This window comes from Suricata suricatta, chromosome 6 (assembly GCF_006229205.1).
Source record: "Suricata suricatta isolate VVHF042 chromosome 6, meerkat_22Aug2017_6uvM2_HiC, whole genome shotgun sequence".
NCBI lineage: Eukaryota > Metazoa > Chordata > Mammalia > Carnivora > Herpestidae > Suricata > Suricata suricatta.
The window spans coordinates 65,607,903-65,635,112 of NC_043705.1; the positions used below are offsets into that span (position 1 = coordinate 65,607,903).

Genomic DNA, 27,210 nt, shown 5'->3' on the forward strand with positions numbered 1-27,210 from the left:
TTACATAAGCCCAGTAAGTTAGACCATTTCTGTGCAGCCTCATGAAAAGCAGAAAATCATCTTTTCTCAGAGAGCCTAAGAGACATTGTAAGACATTTGCCTTACTCTTCATCACTGGTGCCATTTTAGAGTTCCCCACAGAGACAAGAGACCTGTCATTCTTAGCTTGCTTCACCTCTTCCTGCAATTGAGAAATAATGTATTTCCCAAACATAAGCTTGGTGTTTTTATTTACCTTAGGCCTTAAAAATGTTGACTTCTTTTCTCCTTAAGAGCTGTTCCTGTGAGTAGCTTCTGGCTTTTATTGCAGTCAAGCGGAACAGCAAAAGAGCTGCTTTTATTTCACAGAAGCAATGCAAATAAGATAAGAATCTCCCACTCTCCACTGACTGTCTTGTAAGCACTTGGGTGTAAATTTGATTCTGTCTTCTCCAAAATATGAGTTGCTTTAGAAGCACACTCAGTGTTCAGACTATTCCACAAAGAGAAGATACATCATCTGTGTTATTTTTTAGGTTTCTCTAAGAACCCAAAATAAATTCAAAAGGCCCAGTGTAGTTGGCACTTACTCTAAATTTACAGTTCATCCACAATTTAGATGATGTTCCTCCTTATTCCAAGTTTGTCCGTTACTGGCAAAAGGATGATACACAGGTGAGTTGGCTGAGGTTAGCACAGTGCTCTGCGTAATGGTAAACATACACTCTGGGGAAAGACGGACTAGGATTTGCATACACTGCCAAGGCCACTGCCACAGAGAATGTGTTTCTGAGTCAGAATTTCTAAGATAGAGAGGGAAACCTGTGTCAAGAGCTCTGAGGTAGGCTTGAGGATATAGCCAGTGGAAGTGTCGGGTTGGGTCATAAGACCCAGCTTCTGAGTTTACATCACAAACTCATAAGGCTTCAGGGGCCAGTCACACCATAAACCATAAACGTAAGAAAGAAAACAAGTGTAAAGCAAAGGGGAATGGTGACAGTGGGGACGTAGGGAGTACATGCCCTGCCTAAGGGCATTCTCACACTGAACTGGCCAAAGAAAACACATATGCAGCAGAAGTGCAGTTTCCAGTGTGTGACGCCTGCTGTTAGGCCAAGTTCATTTCTGTTGGCTGATATAGTTTGGTGGATCCCATTAGATTTCCCAGTGTGTGTTAGCATCTAAGAGGAGTCTAGGCCTCAAGTGAAAGACTCGGAGAGTCACGGACCCTATCCCTTTGGCTTCATCTTTCCTCTGCTCCTCTTATTCTCCCCCCGCCCGCCCCGCCCCGCACCGCGTGCACGCACACACACGCACACACACACACACACACACACACACACACACACCCGGTCATGAGCAGGCCTGGATATGTAGAAGCCTGAGGCCAAAACCCTGCTCATATCAGGTTGGTATATGAGAACTCAGCCCAAGCAGAGAAACTGAACCTGATATGGGGTGTGGTAGCTGTTTGGTGTAACTAAATAATGTTAGTTTTTATTTCATCGGAATATGATATTTCTATGCTTTACGTTGCTTTTATGTCCTTACATTTCAATAGTGACATATACTTATTCTGAAAACAAAAATTGGTTTGGAATAGTTTTCCGTTCCAAAGGTACTGGTATAGAAGGGACATATTTGGTGCTTAAAATAATTGATTCTAAAAGCAGTACATTGCTTAAAATAATGCCACTGCATCAGGAACATTTTCCGGATTTCCCTTTGTCGGATGACTCAGGACTATTCTGTTTACTCCTCCTGTCTGTCTGATAGAAAAACAGAAAAAGTTAGGGTATTTCAACGAACTTTCCTTGGATTGTTTTCAAATTCTTTATTTAAATATTTCCATAGGACTTCGTAAACAGCAAATAGAAGCAACAAAATAACTTATGATTGGCCAATTGAAAAAAAGCTATTAAAGTACCAGCATCAGGAGAATAAGTGAAATATAAATATATTTGGTAATAAGTAGTAAACATCCAATTATATTTGCCTTAGATTAATATGATCTTTTCAGATAATGACATCATTAATAGGTTATTGAATGATACGCTGTGACGTCTTTCAGCCTGTGAATCAATCAGACAAGCTACACGGAAGCAAAAAGCCATGCTCTGTTGTAAGTGGAACAAAAGCCCAGAGAGAGGAAGGGTGCCGCCAACACCGGAGCCAGCCAGTTTGAGCCGGCTTGAGTGAGAAGTGCAGGGAGAGGAGAGGTGGGACCGGGAGAGAGGAGGAGCGCTGGGAAGGGAGTTCTGCTGGGCTAGTTCCTCAGTGCAGAGGTTCCCTGGAAGGCCGTTCAGAGGCTCTTATGTGAATGTGTGGTTATAGGCATAACATTCTCACAAACTTACTCTTCTGTGCAAGAAACACAGAAACAGCTGTTGTACTACAGCAGAGCTTCCTGCAGTTTGTCTCCTGGGTTTTGCCCTTTCTTCCCCTCCTTTTCAGAAATGAATATGAATACTTAGTTCTGAACATTTCCTAAGAAAAAAACAAAAACAAAGTATAAACAAAATCTGTTCTAGAGAATTCCTAATAAATTCATGCCAAATAAAAGCACTTCTTTTGAGTATTGTAAACAGATATCGCCATGAAAAGCAAATAAAACTATTCTTCAAAATGATGTCTAATTATAATATTCTAGAATATGTGTTAGGGATGTACATTTGCTCTAAATCACAAGAGACAGGAAATCACCCATAACCCTTGTGAGGATTAAAGTTGCTAAAGATTTTCTTAGTAAAGGAAATGAAATTGGCTGATATTACATGATCAGTCTTATGAAAATTTTATAATACAAATAGCCATTTAAAAAAATAAGAATGACTTTCAGGAATGAGTTAAATGGATTAGGCAGGAGGGTAGATATGACGCTTCTGGTATGTTTCAAACTCATAATGCTCAATCAGCTCTGTCTCATTAATTTTGGGTTTTACTACTACGAGGCAGCAATCCAGAATCACTTAAAACTTGCTAGTTGGTTTCCACTCTGAGAGTCACTGCCCTGTCCCCCAACTGAGAACACAGGTATAAGAGACAGAACTGGAAGAACCAATGAACTTCAATTCTCAGCCATAGAGATATTTGGAGGAATTTAAAGATTCAACTTCAGAGCAGACTCTCATGCAGAGTTAGAGAGAGCCTATATTCAAGTGCATATGGAATAAAACTCATAGCTGACTTATCTTGTATGTTGATTTTTTTATAGATGGGTAATCTAATAATATTAGTCATTAATTTCAATACTTCTTCTCACAAAGCTTTATATTAGAACAATTTACGAGAAAACCCTATCCTTCTATATTCTCCTCTTTGGTAGATATCCATTGAGTAAGGAATGGTCTAGAAATAACAGTGTGTAGCAAAAAATCTACCTAAGCTAATCCAAAAAGGAATTATTAGCCAGCCACTCTATCTTTGGCATAACTCATTGACACCATTCATCTACTATGTTATGAAACATGTTATGAAAGCTAACCTTGTGTTTTGTAGATGCTAAGTTCTAAAATGACAGCAAAGAAGTTCTTGACAGTACTATAAACTCTGGCTAAACATGTGTACTTGACAATTAACTAGCAATGCTAGGAAGCATTCAATTAAGAATGCTGTAAGTAGCAGACCCAATAAGGAGATAGTTCTGGAAAAATACTGGACCAGGTGTATTTGGAGAAAGAGCCATAACTTGGGTTGTTCCCTGGAGGAGGGGTAGAACTGAGCAAAAGGGAAGTGGAGGGGAAATGAAGGTGAGGTATTTATAGGAGTTTGAGTTTTTCAGAGTTACTGGTAGGTTCTGAGTTTGAGACTAGTGAAAGGTTGGAGAGCAGATAAAGTGGAGCCAGGTTAGTGATTGTAAAATTAATCTTTATAGATCAAGTCTCACAAACCCAATGCCTCCAAGAGGCCAGATAAGCTATTTCAGTGAGGTTTGGGGAACTAATTATTGCCTATGACAAGAACTTGTTACTTTTCAAGGAAAAGCAAATATGTGAACTATCGTGTGAAATATATGGACTTTTAAAGCAGTAAGCGGCCAAACAAAACCTAACTGGAGGCTGTGGTACTATAGCCACAATTTGTACAGGAAGAGATGAGCCTGCTTTCTTCACACCACAGATCTGACGAATATGTTAAGAAGGTTGTCGCAGTGGTTGCCTGTAGGTAATTTTGAATGGGAAAGAGCTACAGCCTCAAGGAAACCTTTCCTGTACCTTCTCCAACCAGGAGCTGTAAATAGTCTCCAAGAGTTGGAGACTGACTGAGCTGGTCCTCATGTGCTTCCTTAGGATGCTTTGGGTAGGAGGAAAAATTGTAGAGTAACTCTTCAAAACTGACCTCCTGTCACTCATACTCCTGTCTCAGCAGTATCTGCACTGCTTGCCTCTAGCCACACTTCACTTTTAATTGTCAAATACAGTGAGGGATGCATGGGGGAGAGGAGTGGGAGAGTTGGTGAGTTGGTTAGTTGATTGGTTGGTTGGTTGTCTTAAGGATCTTTTGAGTTCTAGATGTAGTATCAAGCTTCAGCCCTTGGTCTTTACATTAGAACACCTGGAACCATTCCACCACTTCCTGTCCTTAGGACCTTGGACAAATCATACAGCTTCTTGAACCTGACATACTCTTTCCCATCCCAGGACCATGGCACATGCTGTGTTCCTTTGGCCTGCAAAACTTTTCGTCTCAAATTTACTGACTGTCACCTCCTTTTCCTTAAGATGACAGCTAAAATGTTATTTCTTCAGAGAGACCTCCCATGAGCTTCCCTTCTAAATGGAGCCTCAGGCTGCCCTAACAAAGTAGCACAAACTGGGCCCCTTAAAATGACAGGAATGTCTTCTCTTATAGTTCTAGAGGCTGGATGTCTGAATCCAAGTGTCACTGGAGCCATGTTCCCTCTAAAGGCTCTAGGGAAGAGTCTTCCCTTGTTCCTTCATAGTTTTCAATGGATGCCAGCCGTCCTTGGCATTCCTTGGATGGCAGCTCCTGGCCTCCCAATCTCTGACTCTCTTACCACTGTGGTCTTCTTCCCTCTGTGTATGTTTGTATTTCCACAGAGTTCTTCAAAGTCATGGGATTCAGGGCCCATCCTAAGCTGGTGTGACCTCATCTAAACTAATGACATCTGCAAAGACCCTATTTCCAAATAAAGTCGACTTCTGAGGTTCCAAGTGGACATGAATTTTGGGGTGACACTATTAAAACCATTGCAAGACCCCTGTTTAAGTGTCTCCTCCATTGTACTTACCATATGTGTAGTTATATGTTAATTTGTTAGTTTATCTTCCAACATGAAAATTCTGTAGGGACAGAATTCAATACTCTTTTTGTGTCTACCTACCATTGTGCCTCGATTATTATTGATATCTAAAAGCTTATCAAACATTCAATGACTTAAATTATCTTTTTTCCTCAGGGATAATTTTCTTCATTGATAAAAAGATGGGGTTGGAAGGTGCCTGAGTGGCACAGTTAGTTAAGCACCCTACTCTTGGCTTCAGCTCAGGTCTTGATCTAATGGTTCATGAGTTCAAGCTTGCAGGGGGCTTCAGGCCCACAGTGTGGAGCCTGCTTGGGATTCTCTCTCTCCCTCTGTCTCTCTCTGCCTCTCCTCTGCATATTCTCCCTGCTCCTCCTAATAATGAATAAACTTAAAAAAGATGGGCTTGGAATTGCTGGTCGTTAAGGTATTTCACAGTGCAAAGAATGCATGATTCTCTTCTTTCTCTAGATGCTCAGTGACACCAAGCTGGCTTTTGCTGGCACAAGGTTTTTTTAAATTATGATTATACTGTATTTTTCATTTAGGGTTCTACCTGAAGGGAAAAGAAAACAAAATAAACATGGAACACTGAGATTAACAGTTAGTTTGCCTGATATTAAAGAGAGAATTACAAAAGGGATAGCCAAATTTCTGAGATTCTGATGTGTCTTTAAGTGTAGTGAACATTCATTCTGGATTGTATTTGAAAACTGGACCCCAAATCTAAATGTACTTCAAGCAGTTTTCAGTTTCTCATTCAAAGGGATTGATGCCCCCAAACTTAAACAATGTTGTTTCATAGGAATATAATATACTTCATTTCTTTTTAAATTTAAAAAAAATGCAGGACAGTTATTTCTTGTGCAAGTTAATTTATCAGTTTGAATTCTTTAACTAGAAAACTATTGGAAATTAGTAGTCATCAGTTTTGACACTTAACAATACAGTGTGGGTGAAACATTACTCTTGGGAACCTTTAAATGCCATCAGGAAAAACGGCCACTTAATTCTATTAGTGAGAAAATGATCTGGGTTTTTATTAATTATTATTATTAAAACAGGATTTTGTTTGCATTAAATTTAAGACTGTTTATATTTAAAGTTGCAGTTCTAAAAAAAATGCAGTTCTAAGATTCCTAAGTACTTATGATTGAAAGGGAACATAACTGTGACAAAAATGGTGAATAACTGACCATATTAATATTTTTAGGCTGTAAAAGCTTGTTCATAAACATTTTTTATTTTGCTAGAAATCTCACCAAAATAGTTACAGTTTTGGTGTCAGTTAAAAATCATATGTCCACTGGGGCACCTGGGTGGCTCAGTCGGTTGGGCATTCAACTCTTGGTTTTGGGTCAGATCATGGTCTCATGGCTTGTGAGAACAAGCCCTGCGTTGGGCCCTGTGCTGAGCATGGAGCCTGCTTGGGGTTCTCTCTCCCTCTCTCTCTGCCTCTCTCTGCCCACCCCCAAAATGAATAAGCATTTTTAAAAAGTCATGTCAACTCTACTTATGAGTTTTTTTTAAGTTTAGTTACTTTTGAGAGAGGGAGAGAGAGACACAGTGCAAGCAGGGAGGGGCAGAGAGAAAGGGAGACACAGAATCCAGAGCGGGCTCCGAGCTCTGAGCTGTCAGCACAGAGTACAACACGGGGCTCGAACTCGTGAATTGAGAGATCATGACCTGAGCTGATATTAGATACTTAACCACCTGAGCCACCAGGTGCCCCTCAATTATCTGTACTTATGTTGAAATGTTTTTTAAAAACTAGATGACTTCAGTTCAATTCAAGAGACATTTTATTCAGGCCCTGTGTATATGCTGAAGACGAAGAGCAAAATAGTACAAGGAACTTACTTCCTGGCCAATGAACTGAATCTTTTCCTATTCCAAAGACAGCTTTTTCTCTTTTCTATTTTTCCTTTTCTCTCTTTAGTGTCCTAATTCATTACTGAGAAGAGAGGAAAATTAAACTGGGAGAATACCAGGACAGGAGCCAGGTGTCAGCCATGCTGTCTTATTTCCTATCTTCCCAGCCAGGAAAAGGGATTTGGTCATGAGCACAGGAGAAGAAAAGAGAGGGGACATGGGTTTCCCTATCACCAGGAAATTTTAGAGGCTTTCTGCATAATAGGCCATCCTTGCACATACTGGGTGGATTTGGTTTAGAGTCCCACCATGTATTCTGAGATGTTTTTGAATTGTAAGTCAGAAGGAAGCAGAAAAATCATGGTATTTTAGAGCAGTATAGTAAGGTACATTAGCTTATCCAGCCCTACCCTCTGATTTTAAAATGGATTGTGTTCCATTGAGTATTTGGAAGTGACTCAGTAAAGTACACAGTGCTCTGATGTGAAGTTTCTTGGACTAAGGAGAGATGCTTTTATTCATGTCTGATTAACCATTTCCAGAATAATACATTATTAAACACAATCTTTGTATAATGGTTGGTCCATGATTCCTATCAGCATCTTAACAATTGAATGTTTCTACGTGAATGATGGAGAACTGGAAAGGTATTTATTAAAGTGTGCTGGTCACTTCAGTGAAAAATGTAGTAACAAGTATATTGTTGCATATTAAGGTAATTACACCATACTGTTCTCTGTGGAGAAGTAATAGTTCAGGTGAGAGATAATAGTGGAAAGGGAGGTAGGATTTACATATTCAAGAGATATTTAAAAAGTGTAACTGATAGAATTTGTGAACTAATTGCACAGGATGAAAAAAAAAAAGTCAAGGGCTTGAGTACCAGATCAGTTACTGGACACAGAACATTGGATGTACTTTTAGTGGAGAGGAGAAATTTCAGTGTGGAGTCTTATAGGGAGTGATTATGCCTCAGTAGGTATCTCTGATTAATTCACATATTCATAATCAATCTTGTTTGAGTTTTAAATTTAACACCATCTTATCTGATCATTACTTATCTCAAATAGGGCCACGTAACAGATTTTATTTTTGTCACTATTCCCTTATAAAAATGAGCATTTCACTTAAGTTAATGAAATTTCTGTTTTATTAGAAGCCATGGTTGTAATTGACTGCATAGTTAATTTAAAAAAACAAAAATGGAGTGGTTGAGCATCCAGCTCTTGATTTCGGCTGAGGTTGTGATCCCAGGGTTGTAGGATCTAGCCCTGCATCGGGCTCTGCACTGAGTGTGGAGCCTGCTTAAGATTGTCTCTCTCTCTCTCTCTCTCTCTCTCTCTCTCTCTCTCTCCGGCTCCTCTCCACCACTTACACTCTCTCTGAAACAGAATAGAATTGATAAAATAAAATAAAATATAAAATACTTTTAGTGGTGCATGCAATTAAATGAAAAAGTCTCCAATTCAGATAAGTTTCTAAATCACATGTTTGTAAACATTTCCAAATTAGTTGCTATACTGCAAATAATTCAAAATATTTATTTAAATTATGATAATAAATAATATTTATAAATATTTTCATAAGTAATAAGTTCTCAATGTAAATATTAAAATTTTATTTCTTTAAATAAGAAATATTCAACAGATACTCATTAAATTCTCACTAGATCTTAGTCTATGTACTGTTAGGCATACCTCAATAAACAGGACATGCGCCATGCCTTCAAAGTGCTTAAATCTGAACTGAGAGTTTATTAAATACAAGTTATGTGGAGTTAGAGCTATTTTTAAGGATATAAATTATATTAATTTTTCCAGATAGTGGGTAAAGTGCTGTAATATTCTCATGTAAATCAGTGGCAATGCTTGCGAAGTTCAATTATTTGTCATTGTTAAAGAGGAATTTTCTAAGATTGAAGGTCAAAATTTCTACAAAGACGGACAATCAATGAAAAATTTATATGTATATTTGAAACTCCATTGTTCCAGGAACTAGTAATTGCCCATAGTCTACACCAAGCCTTTAAAAATTATCTGTTTTGGGCACTTGAGTGGCTCAGTCTGTTAAGCATCCCACTTCTACCCAGGTCATGATCTTGAGGTTCATGAGTTCGAGACCTGCATCAGGCTCTCTGCTTTCAGCACAGAGCCTGCTTTAGACCCTTTGTCCCCCTTTCTCTCTGCCCCCCCACTCCATCTCTTACCCTCTCTCTCAAAAAATAAAAATAAACATTAAAAAAATAAATAAAAGCTATCTCTGTTTTAGTACTGATATCAATGCTGCCAAAATAGTGCCTCTATTTCTAATCTCTCTGCGCTGTGGCTGCTACCTCCGCCTCCATCTGTTTTCTCTCTACCTTTATTTCGGTTTCTACCACTTATCAAGAGAGAAGACTAATATTTATAAACATCATTAGGCAGTTACCCTGTTCTTCCTTCCGATCAGAGGGTCATGGGCTACCATTATGATTTCTGAGACCTTTTTATTTTCATTACCACTTTCTGTTCAAGGGTAAGACATTTGTGTTAAATCCCATTTGTGCCAGAAGAGGAGGAGGGGCATGAAAAAGATTGAGTTGGTGGAAGGGTAGACTACTTTGAGGTTTAGGTGGATAGTTGACTCTGCCAGACTGACCTGTAGATATCCCACATATGTGATATGACCAAAATGCAATTCAGCTTCCCCAAGTCCTTGTCTTATTCCACATCATATTTTGTAACCCCATCAGAGAATCAAATTTTCTCCTTTGGGACATGAACTCAGTTGAGCTGTCTATGTAGCTAATAATGAGAGAGAAGTATGAAAATATCAACTTCAGATTTCTACCATTTAGATACAGGAGTGAACTTTTATGTAGATTTTAATCCACTTGCGTTGATCTGACCTGTTTCCTGGTATATAGCCCTCTTTTATTTCCTATATGCTGCTAAATTGTCTATAGTAGGAATTTTTCATTTTTTACATTTTTAAAAGAAAAGCACTTGGATTTTCTGTTGATAATCATCACATATGTTTTATCAGTTCAAGAACATAAATTTTGGTATTAACCTAAAATAAACTTAAAAGTAGCTTAATAAAATGTGTTCACTGAAAAAAGTTTGAATCACTTGTGAGATTTGCCAGCATTGAACATGTTTATGGGAACATTGATATTAACAGAAATATTCATGTATTTTAATTTTTTAACTTTTTAATGTTTATTGATTTTTGAGATACAGAGCATGAGCAGGGGGACACAGAGAGAGGGAGACACAGAATCCAAAGTAGGGTCCAAGCTCTTAGCTGTCAGCACAGGGCCTGATGTGGCACTCAAACCACAAAGATCATGACCCGAGCCAAAGTCAGATGCTTAGCTGACTGAGCTACTCAAGTGGCCCAACAGAAATATTCTTGAAAGCCATGTGGCAAATCTCAATTCTGTTCTTATATCCAAGGAACTAATGGCTGCCTTTCCGTGGATTTCATTTGTTTTCATGAAATAACATAAAAACAGCAGAGAATAGCAAAAAGAGAATGGAGTTAGGGGTCCAATAAGCGAGATCCCAGCTATGCCATTGGTTAGCTGAAGACCTTTGATTTTCTGTTTCCCTAGTATCACACAGGGATAATAACTTTATAGTACTGTTATGAAAATTAAAATGATATGACCTATCTACAGAAACCACTGAAAGCCTACTACACCTTAGGAACACAATTACTTTTCTCCCTATTTACTGAGTAAAAACATGGCTCAATATACCCATAGTGCTCAATGTTTTAGGACACTAAAGGGGTTCATATGCTCCTTTTTCCAAGACCCATACTGGGTCTTCTTGGAAGGCCTACTTTATTTTGAGTGCCATCTGTGGTTTTGGTTTTATCTGACCCATTCAGATAATGAAGACTCTTGACAATTCATAAACATCCTAATGTTTCTACTTCAAAAACAATTACACAAATGTAAAATATAATTTACTGATTGATTATCAGATCAAGATCTGAGAAACTCTTAGAAAGCTATGACTTCATTTATACCATAGAATCCTCTATTTCTTTAAAATATGATTTTACTGACTTCTGAGTTATTTACCAGTTGGAAACAAGAGGAGTCTTCAGTTGCTGGCAATACATCAACCTGTTCAGTTTCATGTAAATAATTGCACCTATTTAAACAAATCACCCGTTCTATATGACAAATACTGACATAAAAATTTATGCTTATAGTTTTAATTTCACAACAGCCCTATGAGGTGAATACTGTACTATTTTCTCCATTTTTATACATGAGAATAGAGAGGCACAGAGACATAATTTTCCAAAGTTCTACAATTAATAAGGAATGGAGCCAAGATTGAAATTATGCATTCTGGCTCAGAGCTCATGATCTTAATCACTGTACTTTTTGTTATTTTTGTTTTTATTGGTTTGGTTTCATGAAATGACTGGGGGATTTGAAAAGTTAAAACTCTCAGAGCCCTTTAATTTTAAATATTAAATATCTTTAGTTGATTCTTATGATAACACTGAAATGAAATGTGCGTTACGATCTGGCCCTTTCCTTCTTTCCATCATGCGTGAGCTTTGCTACAGCCTCACTGCAGGGGTCACGCAGTACACACATCTAAACACACACCCTTGCTCTTTAATTGGAGTAAAATGTGTAGTCTTAATTTTTTTCATCATAGATTTATGATGGCTGATAAATGAACACAGCTTGTTCATATCATACTCATCTTCTCAAGTTCTTTATGGGCAAATGATTAGATCCTTTACTTCTTGTGGCTAATGGCTAATGACATTATAAACTGCTAGAGTACCTTAGGGAGCCTTCATGCTGGACCCTAAGTGCCCAGTTTCTTCTAGAGGGTCCCATGCTCTGTGTGTGGAGCATACTTTTATTTGAGCTGTCTTTTCCACATACTACATATTCCTAACCAGAATTGATTCAGTCATGTCACTTTGCAAATTATATTGCTTGTTGCCCCCAATCTCACAGATGCATCCATGTTGCTACTACTGACTCTAATGACCTCTGTGAAATTGCAAATAAAGTCAATGCCACCTGTCCAGCTCTTGAAGAATAATGATTCAAGTGAAAACATTTTAAAGTTATGTATAAAAATTCAGCTACTTGAAAAACAACAAGTGTTGACAAGGATGTGGAGAAAAAGGAACCCTCAGGCTCTATTGGTGGGAATGCAAACTGGTGTGGAAAACAGTATGGAGGTTCCTCAGAAATTTGAAAATAGAATTACCGTATAATCCTGTAATTTCACTACTGGGGATTTAACCAAAGAATATGAAAATACTGATTCAAATAGAATATTACTCAGCCATTAAAAAGGAATGAATTCTTGCCATTTGCAAAAACATGGATGTATTTTGAGGATATAATGCCAATAAGTTAAATAAATCAATCAGAGAAAGACAAATACCATAACAACTTCACTCATGTGTGGAATTTAAGAAACAAAACAAATGAAAAAGGGGGGAAAGACAAAAAATGATTTAGATAAATAAATTGGTGGTTGCCAGAGGGGAGATGTGCACAGGTATGCTTGAAACCGGCGGAGGGGATTAAGAAATACCCTTAATGGTGATGAGTCCCGAGCAGTGTATAAAATTGTTGACTCCCTGTAGTGTACACCCGAAGCTAATATAACACCAGAATTAAAACAAAAATTTAGCTATTTGACATAATTTGAAGCAAAAATATGAATTGAAACTAACTGACCACGAAGATAATGTGTGCCTTTTTTATTAATAATTATTATAATGTAATTTTACTGAAGTAATTCTAAGAGGAGAAATGATACAAAAAATAACAGAGAAAGGATATGGTAATGGCTGTAGGGAATTTATTTCATTTCTTTAAAAACCTAGATGAAAGATAAAAGCTTTTTTCTTTAAAGGCCTATAAAAATGTGTTTGATTAATTGTGAATTAGATTTCTGCTATGCTTATTTAAACTATGCCAATGGACTGATCAAATAATTCTCAATAGTAATTGCAAGTACTTTTTTTTTTTAATGTTTGTTAATTCTTGAGAGAGGGAAGGAAAGAGCACAAGCAGGGGAGGGGCAGAGAGAGAAGGGGACAGAAGATCTGAAGCTGCCCTGCACTGACAGCCCAGTGCAGGGCTCTGACACACGAACTGTGAGATCGTGACCTGAGTCGAAGTTGGGCACTTGACTGACTGAGCCACCCAGGTGCCGCTTCTAGTACTTTTTCTGGTTTTTTTTTTTTAATGTGTATTTATTTTTTGAGAGGCTGAGGGAGACAGAGCACAAGTGAGGGAGGAGCAGAGGGAGACACAGAATCAGAAGCACATTTCAGGCCCCAAACTCTGAGCTATCAGCATAGAGCCCGATGTGAGGCTGAAATGCACAAACTGTAAATCATGACCTGAGCCAAAGTCAGATGCTTAACTGACTGAGCCACCCAAGTATTTCCAGTATGTTTTATATTTAACAAATATTATAGTAACTAAATGTTTAACTGCAGTTGATTTTTAATGAGAACAGAGTATATAAGATAGCCACATATTATGTAAACCTTGTGGGAAACATAGGACTTCTTTTCCAGCTTTTTTTTTTGAACCTTTATTAAGCTTCAGATTCCTCCTCTATAAGACGGAGGCAGTGATCTCTAAATTGCATGGGTTATTTAGGAATAATATGAAATAATGTTTGGTAGGGCATTTACTACAGTACCTAGCACATAATAGCCATTCATTAAAGGGTAATTATTATTGTTATTATTGCTGATAAAAATGAGTTAGTGCTTTTTTGGCTGTATTCCAGATGAAAAAAGACTAGTCTTGGTGTTAATGCATAACTCATAAAGATCTGTTTCTCAGAAAGAAAATTACTTTTTAAGAAAAGAAATGAAAACACAATAAAATACCTCTAAAAAGTTCTGAAATGGGGGCTGAATTGCTTTTCAGTTTTGTTCTGTTTTGTTTGTTTTTCGATAAAGTGCACCATTGTCTTGCAAGATGGCCTTTTAAAATGTCATTATCTATAGGGGCCCAAGCAGTCTACTTTACCAAAAATGAGCTATGACAAAAATAGGCAAGCATGTGTATAGGTGTAAGGTTTGTTTTTTTTTAAATGATAATTGCCAACATTTGATTGACATAAGTCATATACTAAAACAACTTAATCTGACTATGTCCATATACAATCTAAATGTACCCTCCCAGTATCCATCTGCTTCTGACTCTGATTTACTTAATGGTACATGTTCGCATAATTTAATTATTAGATGTGGTGAGAAAACAACATGTGTTCTGACAGTAACAGGTGGCGTGGGTAGGAGATCTGGGTCCTGTGTTATTTACAGCAGCAGACACAAGGGTATACTAAAGACAGGACATACACAGAATGTGCCATTAGGAAACTGTAAATGTGGATCGGTTTTGGTACTGTATTTTTTACTATGGCAACTATAAAAAGGTAATAATTATTAAAACCTGTTCATACTGGTTTCTGACATTCAGGAGTTGCCAAAAACTTTTGCATTGCGTAAAATACCGCCCTGACACACCTAAGACATTCAGAGGCATATTTCATTTAATTTTCAAGGGTCTTTTATTCCATACATTTTATATAACAGCCAGAGTAAGTATAAAATACAGAGAATTGGGACTTGTATAGGAAAGAAGGAGCAAGCTAACTGTGAACATAAGCATAACAGATTTTATGTTCTTTGACATGAAGACCATAGGAGGGCGAGCCAAAAATATTTAAAGTTTTCAGCATGGGGAAAAAAAGAATATTTGTGTGAAATCAGTGAAGATCATTATAATGTTAAGTATGGTATTTTTGATAACAGTGAAAATTCAGATTTGGCATGGCAAAATATTTCTGATATTTAAACATTCTCCTAAGGGATAAGGTAGAAATACCAGTGAAAAAAATGCTAGTCCAGGGGTTTGGGGGAGATAGTACACATATGATCACAAGATAATGAAAAAAGATATAGGAAATTAAGTATGGTTTTATTCCAAGTGTTTTGTTCATAGGAACACAGTACAGGAAGTCTCTATTGAGCATACCAATAAAAAAAAGCCTTTTATAACCTTTGCTTACAGTTCTTTTCCCATTTTTGGCATCTACCTTACTGCATAAGGTAATTTATTAATAATTTGTTAAAGTTCTTCAGATAGTTTTAAATGTTTCTTCAAATACCTTTTTAAATTTTTAAAAATTTTGTTAATGTTCATTTATTTTTGAAGGAGAGAGAGAGAGACAGAGTGAGCAAGGGAGGAGCAGAAAGAGGGAGACAGAATCTGAAGTGGTCTCCAGACTCTAAGCTGTCAGCACAGAGCCTGATGCAGCCCCTGCAAATAATTAAAAGTAAAACAGACAGGGGTGCTGAGTCAGCTATACTTCAGTAAAAAATTTTAAAAAAAATTTTTAAAAATTATATGCTCAGGGCATCTAGGTAGCTCAGTTGGTTAGGTGTCCCACTTCAGCTCACCTCATGATCTTGCAGTTCATGAGTTCAAGCCCTGTGTCACACTTTGTTCTGAGAGCTCAGAGCCTGGAGCCTGGATTGAATTCTGTGTCTCCCTCTCTCTCTGCTCCTCCCCTGCTCATGCTCTGTCTCTCTCTGCAAAAATAAACAAATATTTTTTAAAATTCTAAATTATTAATAAAAATTATAAACTGATAAAATTATTAATAAAATATAATAAAATTTATAAATTATTAATAAAATAAAATTATATGCTCAAACCCATGATAGGGTCTGTACAGGATAATGAATACTTGGTGTATTTTCTTTTTTAAAAAATTTATTTCAAAATAATTATAAGGTAGAATTTTTGCCTTTAAGGAATTGACAGTTTTCCTAGAGATTAAGGCTGATTTTATCTAAGAATTGAGAGAATTGAGTTTTATAGGGAAACCAACTCTTATGTTAATAAAATCCTATTTTAAAAATTCAGGGGATGAAATATTTGCTTGTGGTTTAAAGAAATAGCCTTATATTTATGATAGAGTTGGCATTTCAGTCATACCTTGAAAAATAGACATTATTTCAGCAGAGGAAGATGAGAAACAGAAATCCTAGGTAGGAGAAAGAGGAAGCACAGAACTGAAAGATGATGGAACATGTTTTGAAAATAAGCAATCAATATAGTTAGAGTAGAATGGAGGGATCTTGTGGAAGATAAGCTTAAGAAGGGTATGGAAGGCAGATGGGACTTCTAGGCCAAACCAAGACAATTCTGTTTCCTCTCTAATTATTTCTTTGACTCCCACAAGCAGAACTAATCAGTCTTGACTGTGTTCCCCTGGAATTTTACTCCATACCCTGTTATAACACCTGTCACATTTTATTGCATCTTGTGTGTGGCTTTAGCCCAAGGCACTCTCCTTACTAGAAAGAATGACATTTAGCTCATTATGAATGCTTAATAACAAGTGTTTTCCCACTTTAAAAACTAGGAGGGTCTAGGAGCTTATCATGATCTGAGTAGGCACGTGGAATTTGAACTGGTCCTGTAAAAACGAAGTAGGTTTTTTGGATGAGCTGGAGAGTAGAAAGAAGGGCGATTAATAGAGAGGACATAGTAAAGTAGGGAGAGAGGTATACTAAGGAGCACTGAGAATTGATATTTGATATTTACAGTGTAATAAGTTATTACTATTAGCACATGCGAACAGAGATACATGCTCTATATTTAAAATGAAAACTATACATAGGTACTATAGAGCTCTCATCAATCAGAAGAAGCAAAGGATTTTATAAATTACTAACCAAACATATCAAATACTGTCTTGGGGATATATATATATATTTATTAATCTTTCCTCTTTAGTTAAGATGTATATATGCTATATCAATATAGAATTAAGAATAGTATTATATTTGCTATTGGCATTATATTCTGTTGCCATTATGAACCTTTGGGGGGTTAAAAAGGATTGAGAAAGAGTGAGCTAGAACTTCAGCACTTTGAGGCAGGGCTTGAGCTTGGTTTTTAGCTTTATAGGCTGCAACATGGTGTTCTAGAAAGAATGCTATATAAGTCAGAACACCAAGATTTGAATCCCACTTTAACTGGGGCGCCTGGGTGGCTCAGTCGGCTAAACATCAGACTTCAGCTCATGTTACGATCTCATGGTTCGTGGGTTTGATCCCCACTTCAAACCTGCTTCAAATTCTGTCTCCCTCGCTCTCTGCCCCCGCCGTCTCTCTCTCTCTCTCTCTCTCTCTCTCAATAAATAAATAAATAATAAACATTGAGTCTCACTTTAACTTTAAAACATGTTTAGTGACCTCCAAAAAGTTAATATCTGTATCAGATCCTTTTTCATCATTTATTAAGTTGGTGTAACTTAATAATGACTTCACATCATTAATTCATGGGTTCGCAAGAAAACATGAAGCACCTTTTGCCCCCATATTCTTTATCTCAGATAGATAGCGTTACACTTTGTTGGTAGTAGGTACTTGCCTGCTTACTGAATGAATCAATACACGAATGACTGAGGACCTTTGAAAAAAATTTTTTTTGTTTTGCTGTTTAATGCATCCAGAGAACTGACCCTGAAAACAGCCTTTCTCCTGGCCATCTCTGTATGTATGATTGAGTAAACAAACAATGGTAACAGATCATTTCCTCTTACATTAATGTGCCTTAAAGATGTATGTGCATAGGTCTAACAGGAGACCAAGAGAAACCTAATGGAGGACCAGGGGGAGGGGAAGGGGGAAAGAGAGTTGGGGAGGGAGAGGGACCCAAAACCTGAGAGACTATTGAATACTGAAAATGAACTGAGGGTAGAAGGGGGAGGGGGAGGGAGAAAAAGAGGTGGTGGTGATGGAGGAGGGCACTTGTGGGGAAGAGCACTGGGTGCTGTATGTAAACCAATTTGACAATAAACTATTTAGAAACATAATAATAATAATTTCCAAGAAAAAAAGATGTATGTGCTAAATATGCTAGGAGATGGCATTTTATTTTGCTTTAACCACTTAATTTGCATTTTAACTGAATTTAATTTAATTTTAGATTGGCCTGGTTATCTGTAATAGTTGGTTCTCCCATGTTTTCTTAGTTCATTCCCGTTGTAGCAATGTTCATTGTGACAAGACAGCCTTTTCTCGCAGACTAATCTTCCATACAGATGGAATTATTTCTCATAATTTAAAGAACATTCTGGAAGAATGTTAATAGTTTGCAAAAGTAGATTTGTAATTGGTGTTTTTAGAACTTAGAATAGGAGGGTGAAACATAATAAAAATAGAGAAGTCATAAGGGTAGAGTAGAATTTTGGGTGTTAAAACTGTATTCTGAAAGCTTAAACAATAACCTTTACTAATTTGTTTCAAGGAAAAGATTTTTAAGAGAATAAGAATGATTCAAATTAGCATACCATTTATAGTTTCATAGAATGCTTAAAACTAAGCATATTTGATTACAAATTTGGATTACACTGCTGTCTTACATAGCAAATTCTTCAGGTTGATTAGAACATAACTACGAAATAAACCTTAACACATCCATATTATAGAATATGAATTAGGCTCAAATTTATTATAGGTACACTTATAAAACCTTTGTGGAAATAGATGCTGCTTTGTAAAAAGAAGGCAGATAAAATGTTAAAATTATTTGGTTTTTTTCCTTTGGCTGAACCTCTCAGTCTGTTCTTCCAACAGCTTTTAAGGCAGTTTTGGTGCTTAGTGTTTTGGTGAAAGTGTTCGGTTAATATTTGTGGACGTTAGGAAGGTTAAATTTATGATCTATAATGTGTTACAAATCAGAAGTTAGAAGCTAAAATCTAGGAAAATCTAAGCATGTTTTCAAAATAATTGTAAAGGTATTTGTGATATGTTCTGGATGGGCAAATTTGTTGCCTTTATTTTTTTAGGGAACTCATTTGTACCAGATTGTTAGGAAATAATGAGACATAAATTTCTAGCATCTGCTTTTCCCCCCCTTAATAGTGTGTGTTACGAATGCTCCAAATCCAGGGCTAAATAAACAAACAAACAAACAAAAAAGTTGAATCAGGAATGTTCCTCATTTAAAAATTAATCCTGGAATCTTGGCATAGAAAAGGACTTAAAAATTTGTAGTTTTCATCTTTTTCTTACTCCAGATGAAGAAACTAGACCAAGAAGAATGAACTTAGTTCAATGTCTATAGCTTTAAAAAAGAAAAAGAAAAAGCCTTTCTTTTCTTCAATGCTTGATACATGAAGTACTCAATAAATAATTTTCAAGAAGGAAGAGTCACTTCAGTATGGCCAAAGATACATACATATTATTTTAGGGGTGTCCAGGTGGCTCAGTCAGTTAAGCATTATGGTTCGGATTTGTGAGTTCAAGCCCCATGTCAGGCTCTATGCTGACTGATTAGAGCCTGGAGCCTGCTTCAGATTTTGTGTCGCCCTCTCTCTCTACCCCTCCCTGACTCATGCACGTGCGCTCTTGCTCTCTCTCAAAAATAAATAAACGTTAAAAAATTTTTAAGAAAAATGTGAAAATCCATAAAAGGCATAAGGGAATACAGTCAACGATACTGTAATAGCAAAGTAACAGGACAGATGGTAGTACACTTGTGGTGAACACAGCTATAAATGTATAAACTTGTCAGATCAGGTTGTAACCTGAATCTAATGTAATGTTATGTCAACTTTATTCAAATAAATGAACTTTATTCAAATAAATAAATAAATACAATATGCAACTATGTATTGCCATTTTATGTACTGTTCATCATCTCAGTTTGAGCAACAGATTAACTTATTTTCCCTTTGAGTAACTGAATCCTAGATTCTGATAAGAGCACAGTTTGTTCTCTTCATATCCTTCATCACCTTTAGCATGGTTTAAAAATACAGTGTTTGTTTCTTACAGATTGTGTTCCTGGCATCTGCATATGCAAGTCCCCAACTCACAGAGGAGAGCTGTTCAGCCATGGCTGCCGTTACACATTATCTGTATCTTTGCCAGTTCAGCTGGATGCTCATTCAGGTTGGTACCTCATTTCCTCACCCCACCCCCCTCAGCTTTCCAATGAATCTGCATGGCATATTCTTCATATTTGCTATTCCTGTATGCTGTATATGCTTCCTCTATGCTACATGTGAAGTGGAAGTCATTCTATATATCCATCACTGCATTCTCAGGAGATCAGTGGGAAAGAAACTTTGTGAGCTGTACAACATCAGAAAGTTTATAGTAGGCGTAGAAATAAGGGCGTGGTAGGAGGTGAGGCTTATGATGTTGACCCTGTAAAGCACAGTAAGAAATTTGAAACACTCAAAGGAAAAGATAGACTAAAAAAAAAAAAGAAAGAAAGAAATTTGAGCTTTTTTCTGGGGGTGGTCCTAGAATGAAACAAGTGACATGACAATGTTTATATTTTAGGAGGATCTCCATGTTTGTAGTGATTTGGTGACAGAAAGGTTGACAATGGGAGCTAATTAAGTAGCATTAGCATCAGCTAATTAAGTATCCAGGTTAGAAAACATGGTAGTATGAATCTGAGAGTAACAGAAATAGCCTTTTGAGATTTCTCTCTCTTTTATTTTATTATTTTTTTTTAGTATAACAGTAGAATGTATAGATGGTTAAGAAGAATGCAGAAAGGGGATGCCTCGCCTGGGTGGCTCAGTTGGTTAAGCATTCGACTTTGGTTCAGGTCATGATCTCACAGTTTGTGGGTTCGAGCCCCGTGTCAGGCTCTGTGCTGACAGCTCAGAGCCTGGAGCCTGTCTTCGGATTCTGTGTCTCCCTCTCTATCTTCCCCTCCCCAGCTTGTGCTCGCTCGCTCACTCTCTCTCTCTCAAAAATAAATAAATATTAAAAGATCTAAAAAAAAAAGAAAAGAAAAGAATGCAGAAGGTAGAACCAAGGATGATTCCCAAGTTTTCTTCATAGACAGGGGGATGAGGGTGCCTTGAACTGAAATAATGACCCTTGGAAATTACCAGAAGGATGATGACAGTTTTAGGATATGCTGTGTGAAGTTTCTCCAGTATAAGACCTCCAGTGGAGACTTTGGGAAAAGTGAGATACAGAGGACTAAATCTCAAACAGAGGCCCATACTATAAAGATACTTTAGAAAATGGTTGACTGGCAGTTGGAAAATGAATGCATTCCTTCAGAAGAGACGGCTTTGGAAGGAAGCACGGAGTGAGACCTGAACAGCCGTAGTATACTCCTCTGAAGAACTAGCAGATGTTGTGGAGCGACGTGAACTCTTCCCTTACTGACTAAAATCCCAAGTTCTCTTCGTTGTCCTATGCTGATTTGCTTGATAAAAAAGAAAATATGAAAGTTGGATCCACTTTAGTAGTATTAATGTCAGTAAATGGCTCAACTGAATGCAATGTTGCTTTTGGTAATGCTTTGGTATTGTTAAATCTTTCATATGATACAACGTTTCATTTGTGTTTTTGAGTATGCATGTGAACTATTTTATGTAAACAGATGCATTCAGTCACTTGCACTTCTTTTTTCTTATTGAGTAAAACAATGTGGGGTTTTCACTACACAGCAATAATGGAAGGATATGAGAATACCACAGTCTGCATATGAAGATAATAATTCCTTCTCCATAGAAGTATCATTTCATAGGTCTTTAAACAGCTCTAATTATGAAAAGCTTATGGTATTCTCAAACCCCTCCCCCATAATTAAAAAGTAAAGCTAAATCTTGGGGCACCTGAATATCTCAGTCAGTTTAGCACCCAACTTTGTCTCAGATCATGATCTCACAGTTTGTGAGTTCAAGCCCCGTATTGGATCCACTGCAGTCAGCACTGTCAGTGTAGAGCCCGTTTCAGATCCTCTGTCCCTCCCTCTCTCTGCCCCTCCCCAGCTCATGTTTTCTACCTCAAAAATAAACATTAACATAAAAAAACAAATATAAAAAAGAGTAAAGCTAAATCTAAACCATATAACATAAAACTTAATATTTGCTAAAATTAAAGTATTTGCTAGATTCTGTGCAAAATTATTTTAGGAGTTTATCTAAGCTGAATTTTTTATGTGCACCATGTGTATGTTGTTAGTTATCTGCTTGGACTGAGGTCCCCAGTGTCTTGTGAAAGGTCTTTGTCCGATTCCCTGACCTACTCAGTTTTTGGTTAATGACTCAGAGGAAGACACAGGAAACTGTCTTATTGGTATGCAGATGATACAGATGAGAAAACAGCTAAAATAGAAAGCTGCCTGGGCTGGTGATTCAGGTAGAATCAACACAAAGATACTGCTGTAAACAATTGAAAACTGACGTAATCTGATGAGGGTTAAGGTCAATAACTTGAAATATTAATTTAACACAAGCTTAGGTGCAGTCAAATGTGTGACCAGATTGCTTAAAACAGCAGCTACAAAACAACACAGACGTAGGTTATATCAACAGCATAGGGGTAGGTGAGGGAATCATTCTAATGTTGTAATCTACAAATGTTCAAGAAACCTTGGGAGCCTGTAACTGCTTTCATGAATCCTTTTTCACCAGGAATATTAACTAGCCAATGAGAAGTTGGAAAACAGTCCTGTAAGAAACTTTGAGGCAGCTGGGGATTACTAACCTGGAAAGAATTTAGAGTGATGTGATGGCTGTCTACAAATTCTGGAAGGGCTACTATAGGAAATAAAGACTGGTCTGCAGCTCCAGTTGGAAGAATGGCACAAATGCATCAAAAATTAGAGAAGCAAGTTTTGATTCACTCTTAGGACTTTGATAGACAAGAAAAACATCAAAATTGAAGAGGCTGTTTCTATAAATAGAAAGTACCCAGTCAGCAAAATATATTCAAACAGGGATAAATGATAAACTTTCAAACAGGGATAAAGGATAAATTTTCTAACATATTTTTCTACTTTGGGGAGACTGTTAGATGGGATCACACATAAGATTTCATCCAACTTGGGGCGCCTGGATGGTTCAGTTGGTTGGGTATCCGACTTCAGCTCAGGTCATGATCTCACGTATTGTTGAGTTTGAGCCCTGCGTCGGGCTCTATGCTGACAGCTCAGAGCCTGGAGCCTGCTTCAGATTCTGTGTCTCCCTCTCTCTCTCTCTGCCCCTTTCCCACTCATCTTCTGTCTCTCTTACTCTCAAAAATAAAGATTTAAAAAAATTTCATTCAACTTAATAAGAGACTGATGTATTCTCTCTTTCTCCAGTCTTAAGTAAGTAAGATTGTGGCTGATGGACCTTTAGTAAGCTAATTAGAGTTCTGAATGACTATTGGTTAGGAAAAGTACTGAAAGTACCGGTGAAGTTTAATGTATTTCAGATGGCACACCACACACATTTTTCATGGTTTGTGGTGTAACCACAAGGGGAAAATTCAATAATTTCTCATTCTAGGTAGGTTTCTTCTAATGAGTTACTTTGTGGGAAGAGGTTGTCACTTTACCAACCTGTGTTTTCCTATTTGTAAAATACTGTCTGCTAAAATCTTTTTCTTAATGTTTTATTTATTTTTGAGAGAAATAGACAGAATTCAAGAAGGGGAGGGGCAGAGAGAGGGGAAGACACTGAATCTAGAAACAGACTCCAGGCTCCAAGCTATCTGCACAAAGCCTGATACAGGGTTTGTACTCACAAACCGTGAGATCACGACCTGAGCCAAAGTCAGACATTCAACTGACTGAGCCATCCAGGTGCCCCTAAAATGTTTTTTAAACTAGAGTCCATTTATTTTTATTTTTAAACATTTATTCATTTTTGAGAGGCAGTGCAAGAGTGGGGAAGGGGCAGAGAGTGAGGGAGACACAGAATCTGAGGCAGGCTCCAGGCTCTGAGCTCAAACTCACGGAATGTGAGATCATGACTTGAGCTGAAGTCGGACGCTTAATTAACTGACCAAACCACCCAGGCACCCCAAAACTAGAATCCATTTTATGTTTTATTTTATTATTGAGACAGACAGAAACAGAAAATGAGTGGGGGAGGGGCAGAGAGAGAGGGCAACACAGAATCAGAAGCAGGCTCCAGGCTCTAAGCTGTCAGCACCAAGCCAGACTATGGGGCTCAAACCCACGAACCATGAGATCATGACCTGAGCCGAAGTTGGACTCTTAACCGACTGAGCCACCCAGGCTCCCCCTAGAATCTATTTTTAAAACACTATGTAAAAGATTAGATTGCTGTTAATCCAATATTGCTAGTCAGTTAGGGTTTAAAATTCTTTTTAATATTAACATTTTAGTAATTCTTCATATTTTAGTAGTGTAGGACAATTTGATTTATGTATGTGTGTGCATAGCTTATGACAAAAAGTTAACCATTAACTTTTAATCATTGGACTTAGTATGTCAGAATTACTGTTTATTTTGATGTACATCATATCTTCAATCTTAGAATACATTTAAATAACTTTATCTTGAACTTTTATGTTATATTTTCGGTATTATAGAAAAATTGGATAATATTTTAGAGTAGCTAGAGAAAGATTTTATCAGTAAACAAGTTACATAACTTTTCTGAGCCTAGATTTTCTTATCTGAATAATCTGATTTGTAATAACAGTACCTGACTTTGAGGATTGTGGAAAGATAAAATGTATTCGTACATGAAAAGAGCTTGGAACTGTGCCTACCACAGATTGTACACTCCATACATATTTACTCAATATTATTGGCTAAGCAAATATGTGTGGCTGATATTCCATAGATTATGAGACATGTCAAAAAAAAGGTGCTTTTCCAATACAATTTCCACTTTTTTGTTCCCCAAAGAGAATTTTCTTGAGAATAGTAGGGAGAGACTCAGAGTAAGGCAGACCATAGCTAGCTGTGAAGCTTCAGCAAGCTAGATAAATAATTTCTGATCTCTTCCTGAGGCACTTGTGTGGCTCATCACAGGATCTGTAACTAGTGACCTTCACTCTATTTCTTTAGGCTTCCCCATTTCTGGACAGAGATTCCTCCTTTCTGGACTGAGAAGTTAATACCATGAATGAATAGAGTAAAAATTATTTTCTTTAATTTTTTTAAGCAAATAACTCAGATCCCCTTTTAGGGCATGGAACCTGAGTTATCCTTCTGTTTGTTCATCATGTAAAAATCATGAAACTACTGAAATAATTTTCCACTTCCTTAAAACAGCAGGTCATGTCTACTTTGAGGAAGATGAACAGTGAGAATTTAAGCTCTTGCAGTGTTTTTACTCTCTTTTCCTGGTTTCTATTGTTCCATTTTCACTTCCCTTTTTTGTTTTGATTTGCTTTCATTTTATAAATAGCATATGCTAGTAGTACAAAACATAATCAAACACTGAAGAGAAATATAAAATGAAAAGTACATCTGTTTCTCCCTATGACACAGTCTCCACCCTCTGCTTTACCCTCAACCCAACTCCCAAATGTAAACACTGTTAGTGATTTCCTGTGTATCTTTCCAGAAATGTTCCACAAATATACAAACATTTATAAATATATAAAAAAGCACATATGTTCTTGTGTATGTATGTATTTATTTACTTAAATATAGTGCATAACATATATTTTTATATACATGCATTTACCAAGTATAGTATGCTTTTTTTTCTATTTTACAGAATGTTTATCCATAGTTTATTTTTCTCATCTCTTATTAATGAAATGCTAGTTAATTTCAGTTAATTTTCTACTATAAACAATGTTTTCTTGAACATCCTTACATTCTGAATATTTACTTACTTTTAGAATTTTCTTAGAATAAATTCCTAGAACTTATACCTTTACTATTTTTTTGTTTTATTGCTTATCTTTATTTATTTTTTTAAAATAGTTTATTGTCAAATTGGTTTCCATACAACACCCAGTGCTCTTCCCCATAAGTGCCCTCCTCCATCACCACCACCTCTTTTCCTCCCTCCCCCTTCAACCCTCAGTTCATTTTCAGTATTCAGTAGTCTCTCAGATTTTGTATCCCTCTCTCTCCCCAACTCTCTTTCCCTCTTCCCCTCCCCATGGTTCTCCATTAAGTTTCTTCTGTTCTCCAGTTAGACCTATGAGTGCAAACATATGGTATCTGTCCTTCTCCACCTGACTTATTTTGCTTAGCATAAAACCCTCGAGGTCCATCCACTTTGCTACAAATGGCCAGATTTCATTCTTTCTCATTGCCGTGTAATACTCCATTGTATATATATACCACATCTTCTTGATCCACTCAGGTGATGGACATTTAGGCTTTTCCATGATTTGGCTATTGTTGACAGTGCTGCTATGAACATTGGGGTACATGTGCCCCTATGCATCAGTACTTCTGTATTCCTTGGATAAATTTCTAGCAGTGCTATTGCTGGGTCATAGGAGAGTTCTATGGATAGTTTTTTGAGGAACCTCCACATTGTTTATCAGAGCAGCTGCACCAGTTTACATCCCACCAACAGTGTAGGAGGGTGCATGTCTTTCCACACCCTCGCCAGAATCTATAGTCTCTTGATTTGTTCATTTTAGCCACTCTGACTGGCGTGAGGTGGCATCTTAGTGTGGTTTTGATTTGTATTTCCCTGATGATGAGTGATGTTGAGCATCGTTTTATGTGCCTGTAGGCCATCTGGATGTCTTCTTGGAGAAGTGTCTGTTTATGTCTTCTGCCCATTTCTTCACTGGGTTATTTGTTTTTCAAGCGTGGAGTTTGGTGAGTTCCTTGTAGATTTAGGATACTGGCCCTTTATCTGATATGTCATTTGCAATGATCTTTTCCCATTCTGTCGGTTGCCTATTAGTTTTCTTGATTGTTTCCTTTGCAGTGCAGAAGCTTTTGATCTTGATGAGGTCCCAATAGTTCATTTTTGCATTCATTTCCCTTGCCTTTGAGGTCAAGGAGGTTGTTTCCTGCTTTCTCCTCGAGGGTTTTGATGGTTTCCTGTCTCACATTCAGGTCCTTCAGCCATTTTGAGTTTATTTTTGTGTATGGTGTAAGAAAGTAGTCTAGATTCATTCTTCTGCATGTTGCTGTCCAGTTTTCCCAGCACCACCTGCTAAAGAGGCAGTCTTTTTTCCATTGGATACTCTTTCCTGCTTTGTCAAAAATTAATTGGCCATACATTTGTGGGCCCAGTTCTGGGTTCTCTATTCTATTCCATTTGTCTATGTGTGTGTTTTTGTGCCAATACCATACTGTCTTGATGATAACA

At 37.1% G+C, this 27,210-nt stretch overlaps 1 protein-coding gene across 1 annotated transcript in view; it reads left to right on the plus strand.

Annotated features, from left to right (window-relative positions):
- ADGRV1 (adhesion G protein-coupled receptor V1) overlaps window positions 1-27,210 on the plus strand; it is a 506,381-nt gene that overhangs the window by 292,292 nt on the left and 186,879 nt on the right. The window contains exon 84 of the mRNA XM_029942597.1: window positions 19,976-20,092. Coding sequence (XP_029798457.1) covers window positions 19,976-20,092 — 117 coding nt within the window. The remainder of the gene's footprint in view (window positions 1-19,975; window positions 20,093-27,210) is intronic.